Genomic DNA, 25015 nt, shown 5'->3' with positions numbered 1-25015 from the left:
ACATTTAATAAGTGATAGTATAAAGAGATTATTAAAACAATGGATAATTGACAAGAAAACATAACTTCACTTGATCGGAAAATCACAATAAAGTGAACCTTTTTCATAAAACTTTCAAAAATACTTTCTCTCTGTGATAAAAAAGAAAGCAATCCCTATATCAGACTACTGAACTTTATAAATGTTTCAGAGAATATGCCTTTCTACAAATTCTTTTATTAAAGCCAAAGGCTGTACCCCAAATCACAATTATCCACTTAAAACAACAACTAACAATTTAAAAGTGGGAGGAGAAACACCAATCATCTACTTGAATGGGAGCAATTTCAGAACACCTTGGTCCCACATTTCCCCAACCAAAAAAAAGCGTTTTATACAAAAGTCACTGAACCATCAATAACCTGATTGGAAAGACCACTTACTGTTTTAAAGAAACCACACCAGCATAAGCAAATATTTTAATTAAGAGGTATAGCTAGTGTCTGGCCACGATGCAGTACACTCCCACACGCCAAATGCCAGCTGTAGAACAGCAACATTCAAGCAGCTGCCTTAATTGGAGATGCAGACCAACACATGCTAATTTGGCTGGGCCAACTAATTGGTAGGTATGCTACATTTCTAACAAAATATCCACCCATATTACAGATGTTTTTCTCTATCGGAGTAAATGATTGGTAACAAACAGTAAGGAAGCTGAAATAAGCTACACTTGGTGAAATTGTTTAGTTGGACAGCTTTACAACAGGATCCTGCATTACCTCAGAAAAACACTTGTGCCAAAATTGAAACATCAGCTAAATGTCAAAAGCATCTTTTTGTGCAATATTAAGAATATTATGAGGTTTCATAATGACTCTTCAGTCACCAAAACAATACTTGCTAAGTGGGCACAACCCCCTTATTCATGCCAGGCCCTGTGCAAATGTCTGCAAAAGAACTGAGTCCTTTTCTCTCATGCAGACCAAACGTTTACAGACATGTGCAAAGACAGAAATTATATTTACTAGAAAATCTATAATGGTAGAAAAAAATGGGGGGGGGGGGCTTCCTGCTTATAGCCATGCTGGTGTAACAGAAACCAGGTTTACTCTATCACTTGAAACTTTAAAAACTTGACAAAATATATGAAACAATGGTGTTTAGACATTGCACAATAGACAGTTCAGGAGAGGTATATCTAACAGAAGGGAAATAAATAAGGTGACCCCTATGGTTGCCCTAGCTTATTGCCCAGTTAGGTCTTCTAGACTGGGATAAAGAGAGAACTCACATAGAGATGAGCAGTATCCTGTGAGCTCAGGAAACAGACTTGAGCATTTGGGGAAGACAGAGCCTGCAGAATTAGCAGACAGAGTAAAGACAGAGAGTGAGTGAGAACACGAGCAAGACATATACATACAGTTGATCCTTGAACAACTAGGGAATCCAGGTGCTGACCCCCTGCACAGTTGAAAATCGACATGTAACTTTACAGGCAGCACTCCATATCTGCAGTTGTGCATCTACAGATCATGTAGTATATATTGAAAGCAATCTGTGTATAAAGTGGACCCATGCAGTTCAAACCAGTGTTGTTCTCGAGAGAGAGACAGAGAGAACATGCTATATTCTATATGTTCCAGAAAGTAGAGGGTGGTCATTTTAAAAAAAGATAAGGAAGATATTTTTAAAAAAAAACCTAAATTTTTATATATAGAGACAAACACAATGTCTGGATTAAAAAATATATGTATATACTAACAGGAATAATAGCAGATTAGACACTGCAGAAAAAAGGTTGGTGAATGTGAAGGCATAGCAAGAGACACCATCCAAAATGAAATACAGAGAGAAAAGAGACTGAAAAAAAGAAGAGCACACTATCAGTGAGTTGGGGGACAACTTCAATCAGTTTAATATACTGAATCAGTCTAATATAACTGAAGTCCTGGGAAATGGGTGAGGGATAGAAAAAAATATTTGATGAACTAATGGCCAAAAGAATGACAGCAGACTTCTTGTCAGAAACACTGCAGGCCAGAAGGCAGTGAAGCAAAATAGTTAAAGTATTGAGGGGGGCAAGGGGGGAAGAACCTGTCAACTTAAAATTTTATACCCAGGGAAAATATACTTCAAAAATAAAGGTTTTGAGGCTTCCCTGGTGGCGCAGTGGTTGAGAGTCCGCCTGCCGATACAGGGGACACGGGTTTGCGCCCCGGTCTGGGAGGATCCCACATGCCGCGGAGTGGCTGGGCCCGTGAGCCATGGCCACTGAGCCTGGGCGTCCGGAGCCTGTGCTCTGCAACGGGAAAGGCTGCAACAGTGAGAGGCCCACGTACCACAAAAAAATAATAATAATAAAAAAATAAAGGTTTTTTCAGATATACAAAAAGAACTCGTCACCAGCAAACCAGCACTACTAGATATGTTAAGGGACATCTTGCAGACAGGAAAAAAAAGTCCTGAAATCTTTATTTACACAAAGGGATGAAGAGCATCAGAAATGGTAATATGAAATACAGTTTAAAATACAATTGAACTAAGGCAAAAGTACTTTGTTACACAGTCCATACACACAGAGAAACAGAATATATGGACGTATAGGATCATCAGGTTCATATGCTACACATGAAGTAGTACACTGTGATAAGTTAAAGATGTACCCTGCAAAATCAAAAGCAATCACTAAAAACAAACAAACAAAAAAAGATGTACAGCCAATAAGCCAAGGGAGAAAATGATATGTAATAATAAAAACCATGCTATTAACCCAAAAGCAGGCAGGACAAAAAAAAAGGAAACGAACAGATGGGACAAATAGAAATCAAAGAGTAAACTGGTAAATTTCAACACAATCATATCAACAATGACATTAAACGTTAATGGTCTGAGCATACCAATTAAATGACAGGAATCATCAAATTGGATAAAAAGCAAGACCAAATCTATGTTGTCTACAAGAAACCCATTTTAAATATGAAGTGCATATAGACTAACAATAAAGACAGAAAAAGATATATCGTGCTAACACTAATCAAAAGAAAGCTGGATGCTAAAACTAATCACAAGAAATTTGGACAAAGTAGATTTCAGTGCAAAGAACAATACTATCAAGCAACTCTCTGTTTTAAATTTTAAAACACCTTTTCTTTTCTAATAAGTGCTCACTAAATCAGAGAAAACTCAAAAGTTACCAAGCAAGGACAAAACTTCTAACGCTTTAAATGTGCTAGGAATTTCAGAAGATGCATTTTCAAAGAAATGACCAGCTCAAGCAGTGATACTTTAAAAAGTTAAACAGATATTTGGCTAGCAACTAATAGTTATTTAAAATTACAGTAATACAAACTTTTGAAATATTTTTAATAATGGTATCCAATTTGTATGTAAACTAATTAAGGCAAACTGTTGGCTAAATTAGAGCTGGTTTGATCACTTTAATTTTTAAAATAGTTCTGTCTTCTTTCTGATCATATCATAGTATGAAATATAATGCACTGTGTAAGAAGTCCAACTACCCTGTGATGGACATGCTGGAGAAGCTACATGAAGGCACTGCAGTCAACAGTCCCAGCTATGCCATGGCACCAAAGTGGGAAGAAGCCATCTCAGATCTTCCAGACCAGACAATCCACCCGCTAAGGATCACTGAGTGACCTCAGTAATGCTATGACAGGCAAAAAATTGTCTCCCGAGTCTCGGCAAAATTCCTGACCAGCAGAATTTGTGAGCATCTCAAACGGTTATTTTACATTGATAAGTTTGGGGTAGTTTGTTATGTGGCAATAGTAACTGGAACACAAACTAGTAAATTGTTAGGTTGATTGAAAGATGGAAATTGTGTAGAAAATACAGCACATTTTTTTTAAGGTTTTTTCTTTTTTTTTTTTTTTTGATGTGAACCATTTTTAAAGTCTTTATTGAATTTGTTACAATATTGCTTGTTTTATGTTTTGGTTTTTTGGCCACAAGGCATGTGGGATCTTAGCTCCCCGACCAAGGATTGAACCGGCACCCCCTGCATTGGCAGGCAAAGTCTTAACCACTGGACCTCCAGGGAAGTCTCTACAACTCATACTGATCGGCCTGTCTGCAAAACTAATCAGGACAATGGTCACATATTACACAACATATCTTTACTGAGTTCTTATACTTTACACAGCAATGTAATTATTTGCATAGGCTCACTAAGAATCTATCTTTCTCCTTACCAGGATATAATTAGACAAAACAAATTTGTAGCTACCACCATGCCAGAAATGTTTCATTTAATAATAAATCTCACTTAATTAGGCATGACAAGCCCACTAGTAAGGAATTACACTCCCATATGGAGAAATAATGCTTCAGTGACCTGCCAGGAAACTAGCCTGGTACCTGCTCTGTGGCTTGAGGAGTCTCCGTCTTATAGGTACACAGAATGTCACTTTCTGGAAGGCCAGGAACGTTGAGTGATTTGAGGAACTTGGAGTGAGAGGATACTTCTACAGTCATAGGTACTACAGGCAAAAGCATTAGAGGCAAACTGAATGAAATTTTGGTTCCTGATGGCTCCTGACCTTGAAATAGGTTAATTCTAAGGGCAATAAAAATATTTCTGGCACTACAGAAAGTGATAAAAAAATATACATATATGACTCTAGAGGCTGCATGAGATTAACTCTAATCCTACTATCATGTGATGCTAGTTTTTTTTGTTTGTTTGTTTTTAATATTTATTTATTTATTTGGCTGCGCCGGGTCTTAGTTGCAGCACATGGGCTCTTAGTTGCGGCATGCAGGATCTAGTTCCCTGACCAGGGATCGAACCCAGGCCCCCTGAATTGGGAGCACAGAGTCTTAACCACTGGAACACCAGGGGAGTCCCAGTTCTAGTTTTATTAAACACAAAACAAAAAGATCTTTATGTGTTCAATAATGCCTCATTGTCCTTATGTAGCTGAAGTAAGCTAAACATACAAAGCACCATATGAACAATATCGATAGTGCATCAGAAAACCATGGAACAAACATGTTTGGTCAAATCCACACCTTAACTGCACAGATAATGATCATAGGTAAGGACTGAAAAAGTGAAACTGATACTGTTCACCTTAACCTATTCCTCTGTCGACTACAGACCAATAAGATTTACATTTCTAAAAGTTTTTCATTTTAAAGTCATGAAATTTCAGGGCCATCCTAAAGGTTTTCACCCTGATATAAGTCACAAAAAAAAAGAAACATCATATTTGCTTTTTTTATGCAAAGACAGAAATGTGTTTTTATAATCCAAGCTGATTAAACTGTATGCAATGAGAATTATTGATTGCCACATAATAATATGAACTATTAATAACCCCGTCTCTATATTCTGTGAACCAACAGGTTGTTCTGAAAGCCAGTCTCCTGTGCATTGTGCTTTACTGCAAGCAAAAACTCAGAGTTCAAAAATTATCCAGGGATTCCCTGTTGGCGCAGTGGTTGAGAGTCCGCCTGCTGATGCAGGGGACACGGGTTCGTGCCCCGGTCCGGGAAGATCCCACATGCCGCGGAGAGGCTGGGCCCGTGAGCCATGGCCACGGAGCCTGCACGTCCAGAGCCTGTGCTCCGCAACGGGAGAGGCCACAACAGTGAGAGGCCCACGTACAGAAAAAAAAAAAAAAAAAAAAAATTATCCATTGAGTTTTTTTCCCTTGACAAATCAAGATCGATAAAAATACTTAATACATTCACAATCCTGGCTAACAATGATAATAAAATAAGCTTATTATATGTGTGATGACTTTCAGTGTGTCACTTTCAGTGACAGGTATCCTTACAAAGAACTGTAATTTCATCTAAGCAATCAATCCTGAGGAAGCAGTTATCCATTGTTGGCAAAACATTTAGTTCCCTATGAAATTGTATATAATCCTTTTAAATTTTTTCTGAAGAACTATGATGAGTAGACTGTCTTCCACATTCACCAGGAATTACTTCTCAAGGAATTACTTCTTGGGGATAGAATCCCCAAGTTTACACAATGACAGTAGCGAGTTAGCGGGTGAAAGGAGGCCTATTTCTCTCCAGTTGGCACTTAGTTTCTTTTTCAATCTCCACCTTCCCTCTGAGATAGGGAAGAAAGAGGGATGAGTTTAACCAACTGGAGTGAGTGTAAGAGCTGGACTAGGAGAGACAAGTTAGTCTAGTTAAATGAACTTGTTTGACTTCTGTTTCCTGACTGAACTCTGACTGATACAGAAATTGGTATCAGGAGTGGAAGCCCAAAATACAGACCTCAAAAGACTTTTATATTGGTTTGATGTGATGCAGTAGCATCACTACTAATCAAATTAACAGTGATTGCTGATTGTAGCAAAGTATCTACTGAAGAAGTGTCTTAAAGGATTTGAGTTTGGGAGAAATGATGACTATAAAGACTTGGAAAAGCAAATCAAAACCACATGGAGATATCACCTCACACCTGTCACAATGGCTATCATAAAAAAAAAACACAAATAACAAATGTTGGCAAGGATGTGGAGAAAAGGGAACCCTTCTACACTGTTGGTGGGAATGTAAATTGCTACAGCCACTATGGAGAACAGTATGAAGTTTTCTCAAAAAACTAAAAATAGAACTAAATGACCCAGCAATTCCACTCCTGGGTATATATCAAAAAAAAAAAAAAAAACCCAAAAATACTAATTCAAAAAGATCCATGCACCCCAATGTTCATAGCAGCATTATTTACAATTCCCAAGATATGGAAGCAACCTAAGTGTCCACCAATAGATGAATGGATAAAGAAGAGGTGTGTATATATACAATGGAATACTACTCAGCCATAAAAAAAAGAATGAAATTTTGCCATTTGCAGCAACGTGCATGGACTTGGAGGGTATTATGCTAAGTGAAATAAGTCAGATAGAGACAAATACTGTAAGATATCACTTACATGTGGAATCTAAAAAATACAACAAACTAGTGAATGTAACAAAAAAGAACAAGACTCAGATAAAGAAAACAAACTAGTGGTTATAAGTGGGGAGAGGGAAGAGCAGAGGGGCAATACAGGGGTAGAGCAATAAGACATACAAACTATTAAGTATAAAATAAGCTACAAGGATATATTGTACAACACGAGGAATATAGCCAATATTTTATAATAACTATAAATGGAGTATAACCTTTAAAAACTGTGAATCACTGTATTGTATACCTGTAATATATACTACTGTCTATCAACTATACTTCAATAAAAAACAAGGACTGTGGTATGTGGCTTCTTCTGAATGCACTGGAGCTCTTACGGAAAGAAAATGACAAGCTTGGGTCTTTAAGCTTTCAAGCTCACATTTATGATCAGGATCCAGAGAACTTCTATGACAGCCCCAATAAAAACTTTTATGTCTTATAGCCACAGAGCTCACCTGGCTAACATCAGATTTAACTGTGCCATCTGCAGAATTACAATGGAAGGTGAATTCCACAGACGCACCACGTTTCACGGATGAAAGCGAAACTAAATGAGAAAGAATGAGTCCCTGAAACTGGGGATGAGGATATCTGGGTGGACTCTGCTCAAGCTAAGAATCTGGATACACACACTGCCCCCTCAATGCTACTCTGAGCCTCCCTTGCCAGTGGAAATAGAAATCACCTGTTCTCCTGTGTCTGAAGAGATTAGCTTTCCCTGGCTTGAAAATCCTGTAATAACCTCACCATAAATATTGGGTTGGCCAAAAGTTCATTCAGGTTTTTCCCAAACGAGCTTTTTGGCCAACCCAATATATGGGTAATTTGCTTGCAAGGGAATTCCTCTTCTCCTCAAGACCTAGCTGGACCATCCCTTACCACCACCCGTAACAGGGTTATATACTGACATTCTCTGGGGAACAAGTACAAAGTCTGATTCATGAAGTAATAATTTATACACAAAAATAGTTGTCAAATTTTGCTAATTTTTATTGGTAGAAACCTGGAAAAATCTGTGTGAGAATAGATTCTAAGAGTGTTAGACTAAGGAAAATAAAATATAACACCAGATTGGGCCAATATATTTTATATGTGTCACTTACTAGAGATTTAGGATTTAACGGTTAGCTTATACAGCTAGAAGGGGCTCTAAGAGTTAACATGTTGCTGACTGAAATTTGGACTCCATGATAGCCCACATTTAATAAGATAGGGAGGCCACAACTTCCCATGGCATAATCTAGAGTCAAGGACCCAAAAGCACAAGCAAATAGAAATGTTGGAGTGAATCTATCATTATAACTTACACACAATCCCTCTACCACTGTACCCCCAAGACGGCCCAGTAGATTGCTCCTCACTAAGGCTCCAGCTTGTCCATCATACGGGCAAAAGGTCATTAGTCTGGCCATTTCACACTCTGCCAGTCATAAAATCTGCCATGTTGCTACAACATAAGAACTCCCCATTTTCTCTCTCTGGTCCCTTATTTTTTCCTTCATGGTACTTACTACAAACTGCAATTATTTATTTGTCTTTTTTTGGTTTTGCTTATTTTGGTTTTGTTTATTGTTGTGGTTTTTTTCCTATTTGTTTTTTCTGTCTCCTCCACTTGCATATATGTTCCATGAGGGCAAGAACAGCATCTACCTTGTTCACTACTGTATCCTAACTGCCTAGCACAGTACCTGGTACACAGGCATTCAATAAAGATTTGCTGAAGGCATAAACAGAGTTAGTCTGTCTTCACCAACATTAAATTCTGGTCCTTCCTTCTTCTGGAATACGTATGTTCAGGAAAACATTATCCTCTCAAAGATGATTTACATCTGAGTTAAAAACTTGAACAAACTTATAAATCTCCTCTGTGTATTTATTTCTTCAGCCTAGAATGGACGACCTGGTCTGCTGATATCACCTCTTCCATTAAATTTGTATTATGCCCAGAAAAGCATTTTTCAAAATGTTCAACAACTAAAAAAAAAAATGTTTTTCCTCATAATAAAGGTCATTTCAGTGTCTTTACCATCTGTTCCTTCATGAAAAATGTTTGAACAGGATCCTGTCTTTCTCCAGAATCACATTTCTGTCCACAGTCATGTGTCACCTCATATCACAAGTTAACCAAATTCTCAAACATCATTAAAGTATATCTTCTGACTCATTGGGCAATTTTTGTACAGCTTGGAGCACTTGCTGTGAGTGTTGTGAGGTAGCTTTTCTTGTTTCTGAATCAAATAAGTGGTGGATTAATTCATAGCATAGCATTTCAAAATTCAACGTTCCATTTAATCAAAAGCTTCTATTTTCTGCCTATGAACGTTTATTTCTAGCAACTAGCAAGTGCATTCATTAACAGTCAGCTTTACAAACACACACACCCCACACACATACACACAACATTTTTATCACTATAAGAGTTATTATACACATGACTACAAGTAACTAAGAAAGAAACAGTACTAAGATCCAGGCAGTATGTTCAGTTCACCTACTACATAAGTGATAACTACCTCAGGCTCCTTAGTGTCATAGCTTAATTCAAATTCACACCTTAGCAAAACTACAAGATTCTGTATGTCTTGGGCCTTCAGGGTTGGTTTTACATAGTTGAAACCTTGAAAGTTAAAATCCTTAAATGCCCAAGACTTATTGAATATCTCACTTTTGTAAAGACCTGTGCTCTCTCAACATGGTTAAAAAAAAAAAGCAAAAAGATTTAACACACGTTATACTAGGAATCTATGAAGATCTGTTTTTCACCTAAAGATAAAGTGCATCAATGTGTAATCTGTCCAACAGGACCAGCTATGGTCTGGGTAGAAATAATAACAAAAATATACATCTCACAAGGATGTTTGAAGGATCAAAGAGGATAATACATGTGAAGGAATAAATCAATAATAACGTACTATATAAATGTTAGTAGCTGGTGGTAATGTTAATAATAAAATAAGTATGTTGTGCACCTTAAACTGCCATAATGTTATATGTCAATTATATCTCAGTAAAGCTGGGGAAAAAAATAACAGAAAAATACAGCATATATCCTCTCTCATCTGAATGAATTAGGGCAGTTTGTTGGCTGGCTACATAGAGAAGTCAGTTACAGCATGGAATCCTAGAAAATGATAAATACACACTGTAACCATTTTATTTTCAATTAAACCATGAATAAGTGTAATTCTTTCACCAATCCTCTGTGTAGGGCCAAGTCCTTATCCGAGTTTAGATCTGCTACCTGGAATTCTAGTCTTTCTTACATAAACCACACTCATAATGCATTATTTATAATTGCAGTTTCAGCTCTCATAAAATGCAGCAAAAACTTCAACACATATGGAACAATCAAAACAAATTTCTTTCTTACTTTTTCTAGTTTTCTCCAATATTTTGAATTTTTCTTGTTTACCCCTAACTTGACAGCCAATTTCTTTCTTTCTTTCTTTCTTTTTTGGCTAAACCATGGGACTTCTGGGATCTTAGTTCCCAGACCAGGGATCAAACCCGGGCCCAGCAGTGAATGCACTGAGTCCTAACGACTGGACCACCATGGGATTTCTGACAGCCAATTTCTAAAAAAACTTGCTTTTCTCAGTTTTTTCAGAGCTTTTAACTTAGTTCTTGTATTCCCCTTTTTAAACTAGTATTGCATCAGTTTACAGAATATTAATAACAAATGCACCCAGCATAAGTAAGTTTGGAAACAAATACAACTGACTGTTCATAAGTAAACCATTTGACCTGTAGGAATAAAAGCAGACAAGCATCATACTGAGAAGCCTACAGGTCACAAACAGTTAGCATACTGGGAACATGAGTCAGTACATTTTACCAAGGAAATGGACAGCACTGGTTTATCCAGCTGGTTGGTTAACTGAATGTCAGTTGAAAGAGTTTTTGCCATATTATAATTCAGGTTTCAAGCATAACTAAGAAAAAAGTTCAAAGTAGTTTCCCTGTCACATGTATATATGTTACCTTTTGCATTTCTTCCTCAATCATATATGATATACCATTTAAAGACAATGAAGTCAAAGAGTAAAAAAATGCAAGAATATTTAAATGAAACAACAGAAAAGGAATTCAGATATTTAAGGAGAACATGATAAAATGATCAGAGAACTTGAATCCTGACAAAAGAACCTAAACGAGTCAGTTAAAGACATTTTAAGCAAATTATAATAATCCTATATTAATTTGAAAGAACTGATGATCCATCTGTGAAACACCCCATTAACAGCATGAAAAAGCAGCTTTCTGAACTATAAATAATTATGTCAATGCTAGATATCTGCTTGAAAACATTAAATTTAGACTAGCTATATTCCTTTTGTGATCATAACGGGAGGGAAGGGTGATGTGAGAACTTACTTATTTCACTGGAAACCTGGTTCAGTTTGTCCTGTGATCTGCTGATAAGGACAATCTTCATTCCACGCTTTGCTAACTAAAACAATAAAAGAGACACCAAACAGTTGAATGACACCTGCGTGTTTCACTTTAAAATGTAAATTATTGATAGATACAGTGTCATTTTAAGAAAATCTGACCATATGGTAATCCAAGTTAAAAAACTAATAAACCCCAGTGCAATGAATGGGCAAAACAAAATGAAGACTTTACAAAAAGATTCCCCAAAGGGTTATCTTTCTCAATCAAGCTAGTATATAAAAGTCATAGGGTTTTAGAAAAAGGAAGACTTTTACTTTTATTTTGGACTTGTCTATACTTAGTTTTTTTTAATCATAAGTAACTATTACTTTTTTAATTGAAAAATTAGCTTTAAAAACGTTTTCATTTTAGAGAGGATACATGAAGACTACAGAACTGGCAAAGAAAACCACAGTTAAAATTTTAGGAATTCCGGGCTTCCCTGGTGGCGCAGTGGTCGAGAGTCCGCCTGCCGATGCAGGGGACACGGGTTCGTGCCCCGGCCCGTGAAGATCCCACATGCCGTGGGGTGGCTGGATCTGTGAGCCATGGCCGCTGGGCCTGCACGTCTGGAGCCTGTGCTCCGCAACGGGAGAGGCCACAACAGAGAGAGGCCCATGTACCGCAAAAAAAAAAAAAAAAAAAGTTAGGAATTCCTAAAAATTGAATCAATTTTAAAATGTTTATTTAAACATTAGACTTTATGGACTACAAAGGCAAACTAAGATAGTTTATTGGATGACTTAAAAAAGAAATTCCTGAGGGGTACCCTCTATGTACCTCCCCAGTGCTGTGTAAGTGCTTCATAGAATGAATGATTTATGGGAACATGGTTTCTACCCCAGAGACCCATAAATATAGTGGCAGAGGAAAAAAACACTGATATACACAGAACTTTTTAGTGAACTACTCCAGACAGTATATAAATGAGAATAAATTAGGTGCTATGAACTATAAGTGATTTAGTGAACTAATTTTCCAGTCCTAAATCCTCAAGCCAACTTTTATTAACAGTAGTAGTACTGCAAATGAGAAGATATGGAAGAACATTTTTTATAAAGATAATTAAGGTTGGTAATAATTTACTAAATTAATCATTTATAAAACATCTAAAGAACCCATGAATATATACTGATAGTTTTTCTAAAAAATTAATGGGGGAGGAAGAACAAGGAAAAGCTGCTTTTTATAGAAAAACAGCATCTACTGTAAATGTAAAAGGACAGATATCATTATCATTAAAAAATTACCGGTTTTCTTCCCTAACTTAGGAAAGGAAATAGCCACCCAAGTCCAGGAAGCACAGGCCCAGGCAGGATAAACCCAAGGAGAAACACACCAAGATACACAGTAATCAAACTGACAAAAATTAAAAACAAAGAAAAATTATTGAAAGCAACAAGGGAAAAATGACAAATAACATACAAGGGAACACCCATAAGGTTAAAAGCTGATTTCTCAGCAGAAACTCTACAAGCCAGAAGGGAGTGGCATGATATATTTAAAGTGATGAAAGGGAAGAACCTACAACCAAGATTACTCTACTCGGCAAGGATCTCATTCACATTCAACAAAGAAATCAAAAGTTTTACAGGAAAGCAAAAGCTAAGAGAATTCAGCACCACCAAACCAGCTCTACAACAAATGCTAAAGGAACTTTTCTAAGTGGGAAACACAAGAGAAGAAAGGGACATACAAAAACAAACCCATAACAATTAAGAAAATGGTAATAGGAACATACATTACTGATAATTACCTTAAACGTGAATGGATTAAATGCTCCAACCAAAAGACACAGGCTCGCTGAATGGATACAAAAACAAGACCCATATATATGCTGTCTACAAGAGACCCACTTCAGACCTAGGGACACATACAGACTGAAAGTGAGGGGATGGAAAAAGATATTCCATGCAAATGGAAATCAAAAGAAAGCTAGAGTAGCAATACTCATATCAGATAAAATGGACTTTAAAATAAAGAATGTTACAAGAGACAAGGAAGGACACTACATAATGATCAAGGGATCAATCCAAGAAGATATAACAATTATAAATATATATGCACCCAACAAAGGAGCACCTCAATACATAAGGCAACTGCTAACAGCTATAAAAGAGGAAATCGACAGTAACACAATAATAGTGGGGGACTTTAACACCTCAATTACACAAGTGGACATATCATCCAGACAGAAAATTAACAAAGACACACAAGCTTTAAATGACACAACAGACCAGACAGATTTAATTGATATTTATAGGACATTCCATCCAAAAACAGCAGATTACACTTTCTTCTCAAGTGCACAGGGAACATTCTCCAGGATAGATCACACCTTGGGTCACAAATCAAGCCTCAGTAAATTTAAGAAAATCGAAATCATATCAAGCATCTTTTCTGACCACAACGCTAGGAGATTAGAAATCAATTACAGGGAAAACAACTTAAAAAACACAAACACATGGAGGCTAAACAATACGTTACTAAATAGCCAAGAGATCACTGAAGAAAACAAAGAGGAAATCAAAAAATACCTAGAGACAAACGACAATGAAAACACGACGATCCAAAACCTATGGGATGCAGCAAAAGCAGTTCTAAGAGGGGAGTTTATAGCAATACAAGCCTACCTCAAGAATCAAGAAAAATCTCAAATAAGCAATCTAACCTTACACCTAAAGGAAGTAGAGAAAGAACAAGCAAAACCCAAAGTTAGTAGAAGGAAAGAAATCATAAAGATCAGAGCAGAAATACATGAAATAGAAACAAAGAAAACAATAGCAAAGCTCAATAAAACTAAAAGCTGGTTCTTTGAGAAGATAAACAAAATTGATAAACCATTAGCCAGACTCATCAAGAAAAAGAGGAAGAGGACTCAAATCAATAAAATTAGAAATGAAAAAGGAGAAGTTACAACGGACACTGCAGAAATACAAAGCATCATAGGAGACTACTACAAGCAACTCTATGCCAATAAAATGGACAACCTGGAAGAAATGGACAAATTCTTAGAAAGGTATAACCTTCCAAGACTGAACCAGGAAGAAATAGAAAATATGAACAGACCAATCACAAGTAATGAAATTGAAACTGTGATTAAAAACCTTCCAACAAACAAAAGCCCAGGACCAGATGGTTTCACAGGTGAATTCTACCAAATAGTTAGCGAAAAGCTAATACCCATCTTTCTCAAACTCTTCCAAAAAATTGCAGAGGAAGGGATACTACCAAACTCATTCTATGAGGCCACCATCATCCTGATACCAAAACCAGACAAAGATACTACAAACAAAGAAAATTACAGACCAATATCACTGATGAATATAGATGCAAAAATCCTCAACAGAACACTAGCAAACAGAATCCAACAACACATTAAAAGGATCATACACCACGATCAAGTGGGATTTATACCAGGGATGCAAGGATTCTTCAATATACACAACTCAATGTGATATACCATATTAACAAATTGAAGAATAAAACCCATATGATCATCTCAATAGATGCAGAAAAAGCTTTTGACAAAATTGAACATCCATTTATGATAAAAACTCTCCAGAAAGTGGGCACAGAGGGAACCTACCTCAACATAATAAAGGCCATATACGACAAACCCACAGCAAACATCATTCTCAATGGTGAAAAGCTGAAAGCATTTCCTCTAAGATCAGGAACAAGACAAGGATGTCCACTCTCGCCACTATTATTCAATATAGTTTTGGAAGTCCTAGCCATAGCAATCAGAGAAGAAAAAGAAATAAAAGGAATACAAATTGTCACTGTTTGCAGATGACATGATACTATACATAGAGAATCTGAACGATGCCACCAGAAAACTACTAGAGCTAATCAATGAATCTGGTAAAGTTGCAGGATACAAAATGAATGCACAGAAATCTCTTGCATTCCTATACACTAATGATGAAAAATCTGAAAGCGAAATTAAGGAAACACTCCCATTTACCACTGCAACAAAAAGTATAAAATACCTAGGAATAAACCTACCTAGGGAGACAAAAGACCTGTATGCAGAAAACTATAAGACACTAATGAAAGAAATTAAAGATGATATAAACAGACGGACAGACATACCATGTTCTTGGATTGGAAGAATCAATATTATGAAAATGACTATACTACCCAAATCAATCTACAGATTCAGTGCAATCCCTATCAAATCACCAGTGGCATTTTTTACAGAACTAGAACAAAAAATCATAAATTCTGTATGGAGACACAAAAGACCCCAAATAGCCAAAGCAGTCTTGAGGGAAAAAAACAGAGCTGGAGGAATCAGACTCCCTGACTTCAGACTATACTATAAAACTACAGTAATCAAGACAATATGGTACCAGCACAAAAACAAATATAGATCAATGGAACAGGATAGAAAGCCCAGAGACAAACCCATGCACCTATGATCAACTAATCTATGACAAAGGAGGCAAGGATATACAATGGAGAAAAGACAGTCTCTTCAGTAAGTGGTGCTGGGAAAACTGGACAGCTACATGTAAAAGAATGAAATTACAACACTCCCTAACACCATACACAAAAGTAAACCCCAAATGGATTAAAGACCTAAATGTAAGACTGGACACCATAAAACTCTTAGAGGAAAACACAGGAAGAACACTCTTTGACATAAATCACAGCAAGATCTTTTTTGATCCACCTCCTAGAGTAATGGAAATAAAAACAAACAAATGGGACCTAATGAAACTTAAAAGCTTTTGCAAAGCAAAGGAAACTACAAACACGACGAAAAGACAACCCTCAGAATGGGAGGAAATGTTTGCAAACGAATCAACATACAAAGAATTAATCTCCAAAATATACAAACAGCTCATGCAGCTCAATACTAAAAAAACAAACAACCCAATCCAAAACTGGGCAGAAGACCTAAACAGACATTTCTCCAAAGAAGACATACAGATGGCCAGGAAGCACATGAAAAGCTGCTCAACATCGCTAATTATTAGAGAAATGCAAATCAAAACTACAATGAGGTATCACCTCACACCAGTTAGAATGTGCATCATCAGAAAATCTAGAAACAGCAAATGCTGGAGAGGGTGTGGAGAAAAGGGAACCCTCTTGCACTGTTGGTGGGAATGTAAACTGATACAGCCACTATGGATAAAAGCATGAAGGTTCCTTAAAAAACTAAAAATAGAATTACCCTATGACCCAGCAATCCCACTACTGGGCATATACCCAGAGAAAACCATAATTCAAAAAGACACATGCACCCCAATGTTCACTGCAGCACTATTTACAATAGCCAGGTCATGGAAGCAACCTAAATGCCCATCGACAGATGAATGGATAAAGAAGATGTGGCACATATATACAATGGAATATTACTCAGCCATAAAAAGGAACGAAATTGGGTCATTTGTAGAGACATGGATGGATCTAGCGACTGTCATACAGAGTGCAGCAAGTCAGAAAGAGAAAAACAAATATCGTCTATTAACGCATATTATGTGGAACCCAGAAAAGTGGTACAGATGAACAGGTGTGCAGGGCAGAAATAGAGACACAGATGTAGAGAACAAACGTATGGACACCAAGGGCGGGAAGCAGCGGGGCTGGTGGTGGTGGTGTGATGAATTGGGCAATTGGGATTGACATGTATACACTGATGTGGATAAAACTGATGACTAATAAGAACCTGCTGTATAAAAAATTAAATTAAATAAAATTCAAATTTTCAGAAAATTACCGTTTTTAAACCACCCTAGTAACAACTAATTTAGGCAAAAAACAGCAACACATGTTGGGTGGAAGATTGTTGGGAAATGAAATATCCATACAGTCTCAAAGTATCATCCCACAGATTCTTTATTAATTACAAAGGGGAAAAGGTACTTTTATAATGGAAAATTATGGTAGACAACATCTTAATAAATGATTTATTTTAACATAATCAATAAAGGAACAAATGGACTTCCTGTGGCTCCTGATAAGATAAACTCAAAAGAATACAGTATCACCTGTGTAGCATTCCTGCTAAAAAATACTTAACTTGAATATAATCATGAGGAAACAATCAGACAAACCCAAATTGAGAAATCTACAAAACAACTGGCCTAGGTTTTTTAAAAAATGTCACTGTTACAAAAGAAAAAAGAGAAAAAAAGGAGGGGCTAGGGAACTCTCCTAGTCAAGAGATATGACATTAAGAAGCAATGCATGGGGCTTCCCTGGTGGCGCAGTGGTTGTGAGTCCACCTGCCGATGCAGGGTACGCGGGTTCATGCCCCGGTCCAGGAGGATCCCACATGCCGCGGAGCAGCTGGGCCCGTGAGCCATGGCCGCTGGGCCTGCGCGTGCGGAGCCTGTGCTCCGCAACAGGAGAGGCCACGACAGTGAGAGGCCCACGTACCGCAAAAAAAAAAATAATAAAAAAAAAGCAGCAATGCATAATCCTTAAATGGATTTTGGAACAAAAAAAGAAGCTCTATGAAATACATTAATGGGACAATTGGGAAATTTGTATATGGACTGTATATTGTATAACAGTATTGTGTCAAGTTAAACTTCCTATGTGTGACCACTGTACTGTGGTTACAATGGTGAATATTCTAGTTCTCTGAAGTTTCAAGCTGAAATATTTAGGAGTGAACTGTTACAATGTCTGTAACTCCCAAATTTTAGTCCAGCCAAATTATAAGTTAAATGTAGCAAAATGTTAACAGCTGGCCAATCCTTGTGAAAGGTGTATGGGTGTTCATTGTATACTCTTCCTGAAACTTTTCTGTAGTCTTTATACTCAAAATAAAAAGCTGGGAAAACAAAGGATTTTTTTTTTAAAACCCTTTTTAAAGGACAAATGAGAGATTCAATGGATCTCTCAGGACCTTCATCACAATCGGGCAATATCAGAGGCTATTGGTGCCTCTGTGGAACCGGAAGGCAGGGAAGCTCTCCTTCACAGGAGAGCTTTGTACAGTGGTCTTCAAACTATCATGGTTTCCCTTCCTTCAATTACATTACAGAGAACTTGAATCTTTTGCCTGTGTCTGTCAATATCTGTCCATCCATCACAGTCCTTCTTGTGAAAATGATGCCATGGACTTGTTTGGAGATGTAACCACTCTCTAATAATCTGTCTACCTTTTGGAAAATAATCCAAAACAATTAACTTTAAAAACTGAGAACTGTCTATAGTTACACAATATAAAATAAAATTACACTAAAATTTTCACAACTCCAACTTTCCAGGATAAAAAGTTTGACACACATTTTGCACAAAAATTTGTTTTAAAGTTGTGTTAAGCGAACATAGCATTTCTAACAAGATCGAAACAAAGTACATCTATTATATAGTGTAACACTATATTTGTGCTTTTAACTTCAAAAATCAAAACTACTGTAAGAGATCATTCTATATCTGTTCTTATATTCTTATACCAAAAAGAAAAGTCTTGAAAATTACCTACCTCTTCTGCATATGATTTTCCAATTCCATCAGTACTACCCGTGACAACTGAGAAAAGAAAATAGTAACAGTTTAGTTTAAGAATTACAATGGAGAACTGATCATAGTTAGGACCCACCAATTAGACACAAGACCTGTGTAATACAGTTGACCCTTGAACAACATGGGTTTGAACTGCAAGGGTCCACCTATACGTGGATATTTTTTCCAATAAATACATACTACAGTACTACACGATCCAAGGTTGGTTGAATCCACAGATGCAAAACCTCGGATGCAAGATCCAGATACTGAGAGCCAAATGTAAAGTTATACTTCAATTTCCAACTGTATGGAGGGTCCGTGCCCCTAACCCCCCCATACTGTTCAATGGTCAATTGTACTTGATGTAAAAGATGGAGCAATTACCAGTGGCTCAAATCTAGGAATGAATATCCATGACAATGGCTAAAATTTAAAAGACTGCAATACCAAGTATTGACAAGGATGTGGAGCAACTAGAACTCTCATACACTGCTGGTGGCACTGTAAATTGACACAGTCATTTTGGAAAAACGATTTTACATTATGTCCAGAAATAAATGTGTGCCTATCTATGACTTAACAATTTCCAAGAGGTAATAGGCATCATGTTACCAAAACAATGTCCATGGTAGCTTTATTTACCTATAATTGGTAAACAAGCCCAAATAATAAACTACAAGAGAATGAGTAAGTAAATTAGGATATATTAACACAGTACGCAATGAGAAGCCCACGCACTGCAAAGAAGAGTAGTCCCCGCTCGCCGCAACTAGAGAAAGCCCGCGCACAGCAACAAAGACCCAACACAGCCAAAAATAAATAAAATAAATTTTAAAAAAATCCTGGATAGCTCAGAATATGCCAGGACTAGAGATTATAAAATTTGCCTAAGGGATATCAAACCTTCCTTTTCTAGATTCTCCAGTTTTTGGAGTTTGTAATGGGTACTGTTAGAGCACCAACCACATCCTCCCTTCCAGCACAGAGATCTTCAGGCAATCCTCTTGCCAGGAGTGTTATCTGCTGTCAGCTCACAAGTGAGCATCTCCCAGGAACTGCCCTGAGCCAAAGGGAGCTGCCTTGCCCAAGGTTATAGTTCCTCCCCTGGGCAGTACATGTCTAATGACTGGTCCACACAAAGATCCAGCTCCCTTAAGCATCACTTAAGCATTTCTGAAGCACCATCCCAGGTTCAGAGCTTCCAGTGGGATCAGGTTTGACTCCTGCATCACAGTTTGACTTCTCCCTCTGCCCTACTCGGCTTCCTTTGCTTCCTCACAGGTGCTCTTCCTGAGAGCATCCCCCAAAACACCCCCCACATACACACATCTCACTGTCCAAGTTTATTTCCTGATGAACTACTGACAGCCTACAGTCAAGCTCCTTCTTTTTAAAGTGATTTTATTTATGTCTAATACATAACTTAGTCCAAAAAAGATAACAATTACAAATTTTTAGGCCAAAAATACCAGGACTGGGGCTTCCCTGGTGGCGCAGTGGTTGAGAGTCCGCCTGCCGATGCAGGGGACACGTGTTCGTGCCCCAGTCCGGGAAGATCCCACATGCCGCGGAGCGGCTGGGCCCGTGAGCCATGGCCGCTGAGCCGGCGCGTCCGGAGCCTGTGCTCCGCAACGGGAGGGGCCACAACAGTGAGAGGCCCGCGTACCGCAAAAAAAAAAAACCCCAAAACACAGGACTTTACCCCTATCCTTCTGCACCTTCCTATTCCTTCCCCAGAAGCAACCATTTTTATTGCTTTCAATTGTTTTTCCTTATCTTTACATGTTCTAAATCCTATGTTACACTGTAATTTCCTGATTCATCAATATATTACTTGACTCATTAGGGTTGATGAGAACTTTTACTCCCTTTATATTTTCCCCATCCTTCCAATGAAGTTATATTGCAAGATTCTGTCACTTGTCAGTGTTTACCTTATGTAATACTGCAACTCAATTATGATATTAACCACCCAGAGTTAGTACAGATCCCACAGGTGAAAGACATGGTCCCCAGCAAAACTGCCCACAATGCAGACACCAGCCACAAGCTCAGGGGTCCCTAGGCCACCAACACTTGTGACTACTTGACTGCAAAGTTCCCGGTTCCCATAACTCCTCAGGTTCAATAATTCACTAGAATGACTCACAGACATCAGGATAACTTACAGTTCATGATTACGGCTTTATAATAAAGGATACAAATCAGGACCAACCAAATGAATAAGCCACTTAGGGCAACGTCAAGGGTGGTCCCAAATGCAGAGCTTCCATGCCCTCTCTGAATCAGGGCAGGTCATCCCCCCACCCTCACCCAGTACATCAATGTGTTCACCCACTAGGGAGAATCTACATCAAGTTTAAGGGTCCAGAGTTTTCACTGGGTTTCATTACAAAGGCATGGCTGACTAAATCATTGGTCACAGGACTGAACTCAATCTCCAAACCTCCCCCCTTCCCTCCCCAGAGGTTGGAAGGTTGAGTTGGTATCACAAGGCGCAAAGCTCCAATCTTCTAATCACATGGTTGGTGTTTCTGGCAGGACCAGCCCCCATCCCGAAGCTCTGTACAGTCCCACCTTGAGTGATTTCATTAGTATAAACTATCAGAGCCCACCATAAATAACAAAGACACTCCTATCACTTAGGAAATTCCAAGGATCTAGATGCTCCCTCCCAGGAACAAAGGTCAGTCAAATTCTTTATTATACAACAATTACTGTGGCTAGAAAAATATATTATCCACTAGTGAACCAAACAGTATAGTAGAATTACATTCTCTTTCCTAATCAACGTTTTTGTTCTCCTGGAATTAAAATTGCCTTTTTATTGCATTTGCGTAGTTTTCTTTTTAAAATTTCCCCCAGTCTCTAACAGCCCCTCGATATAATTTTCCACATGATCAACCCCATCAATTTGTTCCATTACTTTTTTTTTTCCCCCCTTAAAGATCGCCTTCACAGAGCACTCCAGCTTTCATCCTCCCCCAACCTGGAATACTCTGTGGCACAGCTATTGTTCTAGAACATAATCTTGGGAATTCCCCTAGACTGTCTCTCCTGGATTGAAGCTCTTATTTTCTAGATCTTGTTCTATTCCCTCATTATGCAGCACATCTAGCTTCCCAAGAAAGGATGCATGAAGATACATTTTGTGAACATTTTAAAAGTAAATTTTAGATTTTAAAATAAGTTTTAGACTTACCAAAAAAAAAAAAAAAAAAGCGAAGATAATACAGAGTATTCCCTATACTCCAAGCCAGTTTATCCTATTACTAACATCTTACATTAGTGTGGTAAATTTGTCACAATTAAATAACCAATTATGATACATTATTATTAACTAAAGTTCATATTTTTTCAGACTGTCTTGTTACTGAGTGTCCTTCTGTTGTAGGATGCCATCCAGAATATCATATTAAATTTGGTTATCACGTCTCTTCATGTGACAGTTTGAAGCAAATTTTTTTTACATTTTTATATTTCTAACTTCACACATAATAGTTTAACTAGTGTGGACAAAGAATGTCACCTGCCATATCAGTAAAGAACGGATGTTGAGGCCATCAAGCCATAGCCACCCCCACGCGTGCACCCTGAGGGGGTTCAGGATGGAGAGAAACAGGATACTGGCCTTTTAGGGTGCATATCAAAGGAATGACTTCAATAAATGCAGTCTCTTGCATCTTCCCATATATGGAAAAGTGCTAAATTCATTAACTTGAGAAGTCTGGTTTTCTTTAATTAACAGCAATCTTTTGATTACTTGGTTTTGTTGCGAAAACTCCTATGTAACCTGGCTCCTCCCTTACCTCCCTCAGTGCTATTTGAGAGGCTGTCTCCTGGGCTTAAGTCCTCAGTATGTCCACCGAATAAAACATAAATTTCAACTTTTAGGTTGTGCATTTGTTTTTAAGTCGACACTAGGTATGGAATTCTAAACAGATCAGTTTTAACAAAAAATTAAAAACAACTCTCCACTGTACCAGTATGGTTTAAAAAGAATGTTTCACCATTCTGATTTCAGACAATTTGCAAATGAACTTTTTGGTCACTGGGGCTTTTAGGATTGTTACTTAATCTTTACGACTCTGTCCTGGTAACAGAGCTTGGGCTGGGTGCTTTTCCATTCATTGGTGCTGATGGGCCTGAAAATCCATGATCTTCAATTCTGGCAATTTTCTTATGTATTAATTCTTTGATAATTTCTTCACATTCTTCTCTAGAATTTCCATTAATCAGAGTTCAGACTGTAAGAGTTTCTCTATGAATCTTACTTTTCTTCTTGTTTACTTTCCTGGAAATTTCTTCACCTTTTATCTTCCAAATGTTCTACTGACTTTTTAAACTTAAGTTGCCAATTTTTTAATTTTGAAGAGCTCTTCTGTATTCTGATTGCTCTTTCTCTTTTTAAAGCAGCAGTTTACTCTTATTATAAATCCACTATCTTCTCTTATCTCTGAGGACATTAATTAGACTTTGTTGACATATTTACACTTTCTTCTACTCTTTTATTCTGTTTCCTCTAAGTTCCTTTTGATTGTTTTGGTCTCTCTCATCTTGGAGGCAATAACATGGCAATCAGTGTACACGGGTGGGATGACTATGCTGTGACCCCCACTACAGGGTAATCGATGGGCAAACCAGCTTTTTGATTAGGGAATCCACAAGTCAGTATCTGCATTTTCCCTAGGACCCTTCAGTATCTCTTAAGCATTTCCCAAATTCCAGTCTTCTGGCTGCTGGGTAGTTGGGCAGCTATTAGTCTGTAGACTTTTCACCTAACCCCTGTTCTCAGTCTCGTATCTCACCTCTGCCCTCTTCTGTGCCCAATTTTCTGGAGTCTCAAGCACATCTGGTTCAGTGCCCTTCCCCATCCCTGTCTTTTGAGGTACCTGATACTTGTAATTCCTGTGCTTTTCTGGGGTGCAGAGCAAACTTGCTTGCTTCCCAATGTGGACCATCCATGAGCACTCAGGTGTCGGCTCAGTGAGGTAAGTTATCACTCTTCCAACTTCATTCGCTATGACTGGGGATGAGGGATTTCAGCAGTTCCCTAGTTTCATCAAAATGGTGCTTGCTGTTCCTTATTCTCCTAATTATTAGAGAGGATTTCCAAGAGATAAAAGGCTAGAAATACTGTTACTTGGCTATTTTAAAACTGGAAGTCCCCCAAAGTCCCTCTTAAACATTTTAAAGTAGACTAAGTTGAGAATACTAAGCACACTTCTCAAAAGATTTAGCTTTATGCTCCCAACAAGAACATTTTTTTCCTATCATCTGCTATTAACTATCAAATTTAAACCAAACTAACACTTTTTAGAAACTATTATGTGTATGACTACAGAGAATACAATGATGTATAAAGACCCACTGTGGTTATTAGGTGTTCCATAAATCACCCATTTCACGGTTAAGACTTCAAATATTAAACAGAAATAATATGACTTTAAATTGTATAAATATTAAAATTTTTTAAATTGTATAAATATTAAAAATTTAGCCTCTGATCTTTTTAGATAGATAAAAATATCACTTTTCCATATTCTGATAATTCTCAAAACCAAATGCAGAACTGTATAGTTACACATAAGTCAGATACTGCCTCACAAGTATGTTTTTTTCCTGAGAAAATAGAAAAGTATAAAAATTATTTTTATGGGCACAAAGAAACAAAAAATAAAATTGGAAACCAAGAGCCTCCTTTATTCATCTCTGTAAGCACCACTGCAGTTCTATAATAATCAGAGTCACGTACAATGGCCAGGCAATGGGGGATCAAGTATCATTTCCCCATCGAAGGAAATGACAAATTCTTTAGTTCTCTAAGTCATATGATAGGTAATATCTTTGAAATAATGTACAGACACAACCAAGTCATCTGTCAAACTTTACTCACTCATAAAAGTTTTACTTGATGCCAAAAATTAATAATAATAAATTTGTTTATTTAAGACAGGTAGGATGGGGACAAGGATTATCCTGCCTTTGCTTTTAAAGATATATTCTTTGCTTTAAAGCTACATACCTTCCAACAGTAGTAGCAGAGACAGCAGCTCACAGTTGGATAGAAAAAAAAAATCCTTGGGTCTTCCCTGGTGGCGCAGTGGTTAAGAATCCGCCTGCCAATGCAGGGGACACGGGTTTGAGCCCTGGTCCGGGAAGATCCCACATGCAGCAGAGCAAC

The 25015-nt window shown here is 37.5% G+C and overlaps 1 protein-coding gene across 1 annotated transcript in view; it reads right to left on the bottom strand.

Annotated features, from left to right (window-relative positions):
- The window catches only part of HSD17B12 (hydroxysteroid 17-beta dehydrogenase 12), a 160749-nt gene that overhangs the window by 90515 nt on the left and 45219 nt on the right, over nt 1-25015 (bottom strand). The window contains exons 2-3 of the mRNA XM_082844327.1: nt 18809-18855; nt 11296-11371 (exon numbers count right to left, since the gene is read on the bottom strand). Coding sequence (XP_082700453.1) covers nt 11296-11371; nt 18809-18855 — 123 coding nt within the window. The remainder of the gene's footprint in view (nt 1-11295; nt 11372-18808; nt 18856-25015) is intronic.

The sequence above is a fragment of the Leucopleurus acutus genome, assembly GCF_964270905.1.
Source record: "Leucopleurus acutus genome assembly, chromosome: 8".
NCBI classification, from domain to species: Eukaryota; Metazoa; Chordata; class Mammalia; order Artiodactyla; family Delphinidae; genus Leucopleurus; species Leucopleurus acutus.
This window is presented reverse-complemented; position numbering and strand designations above follow the sequence as displayed.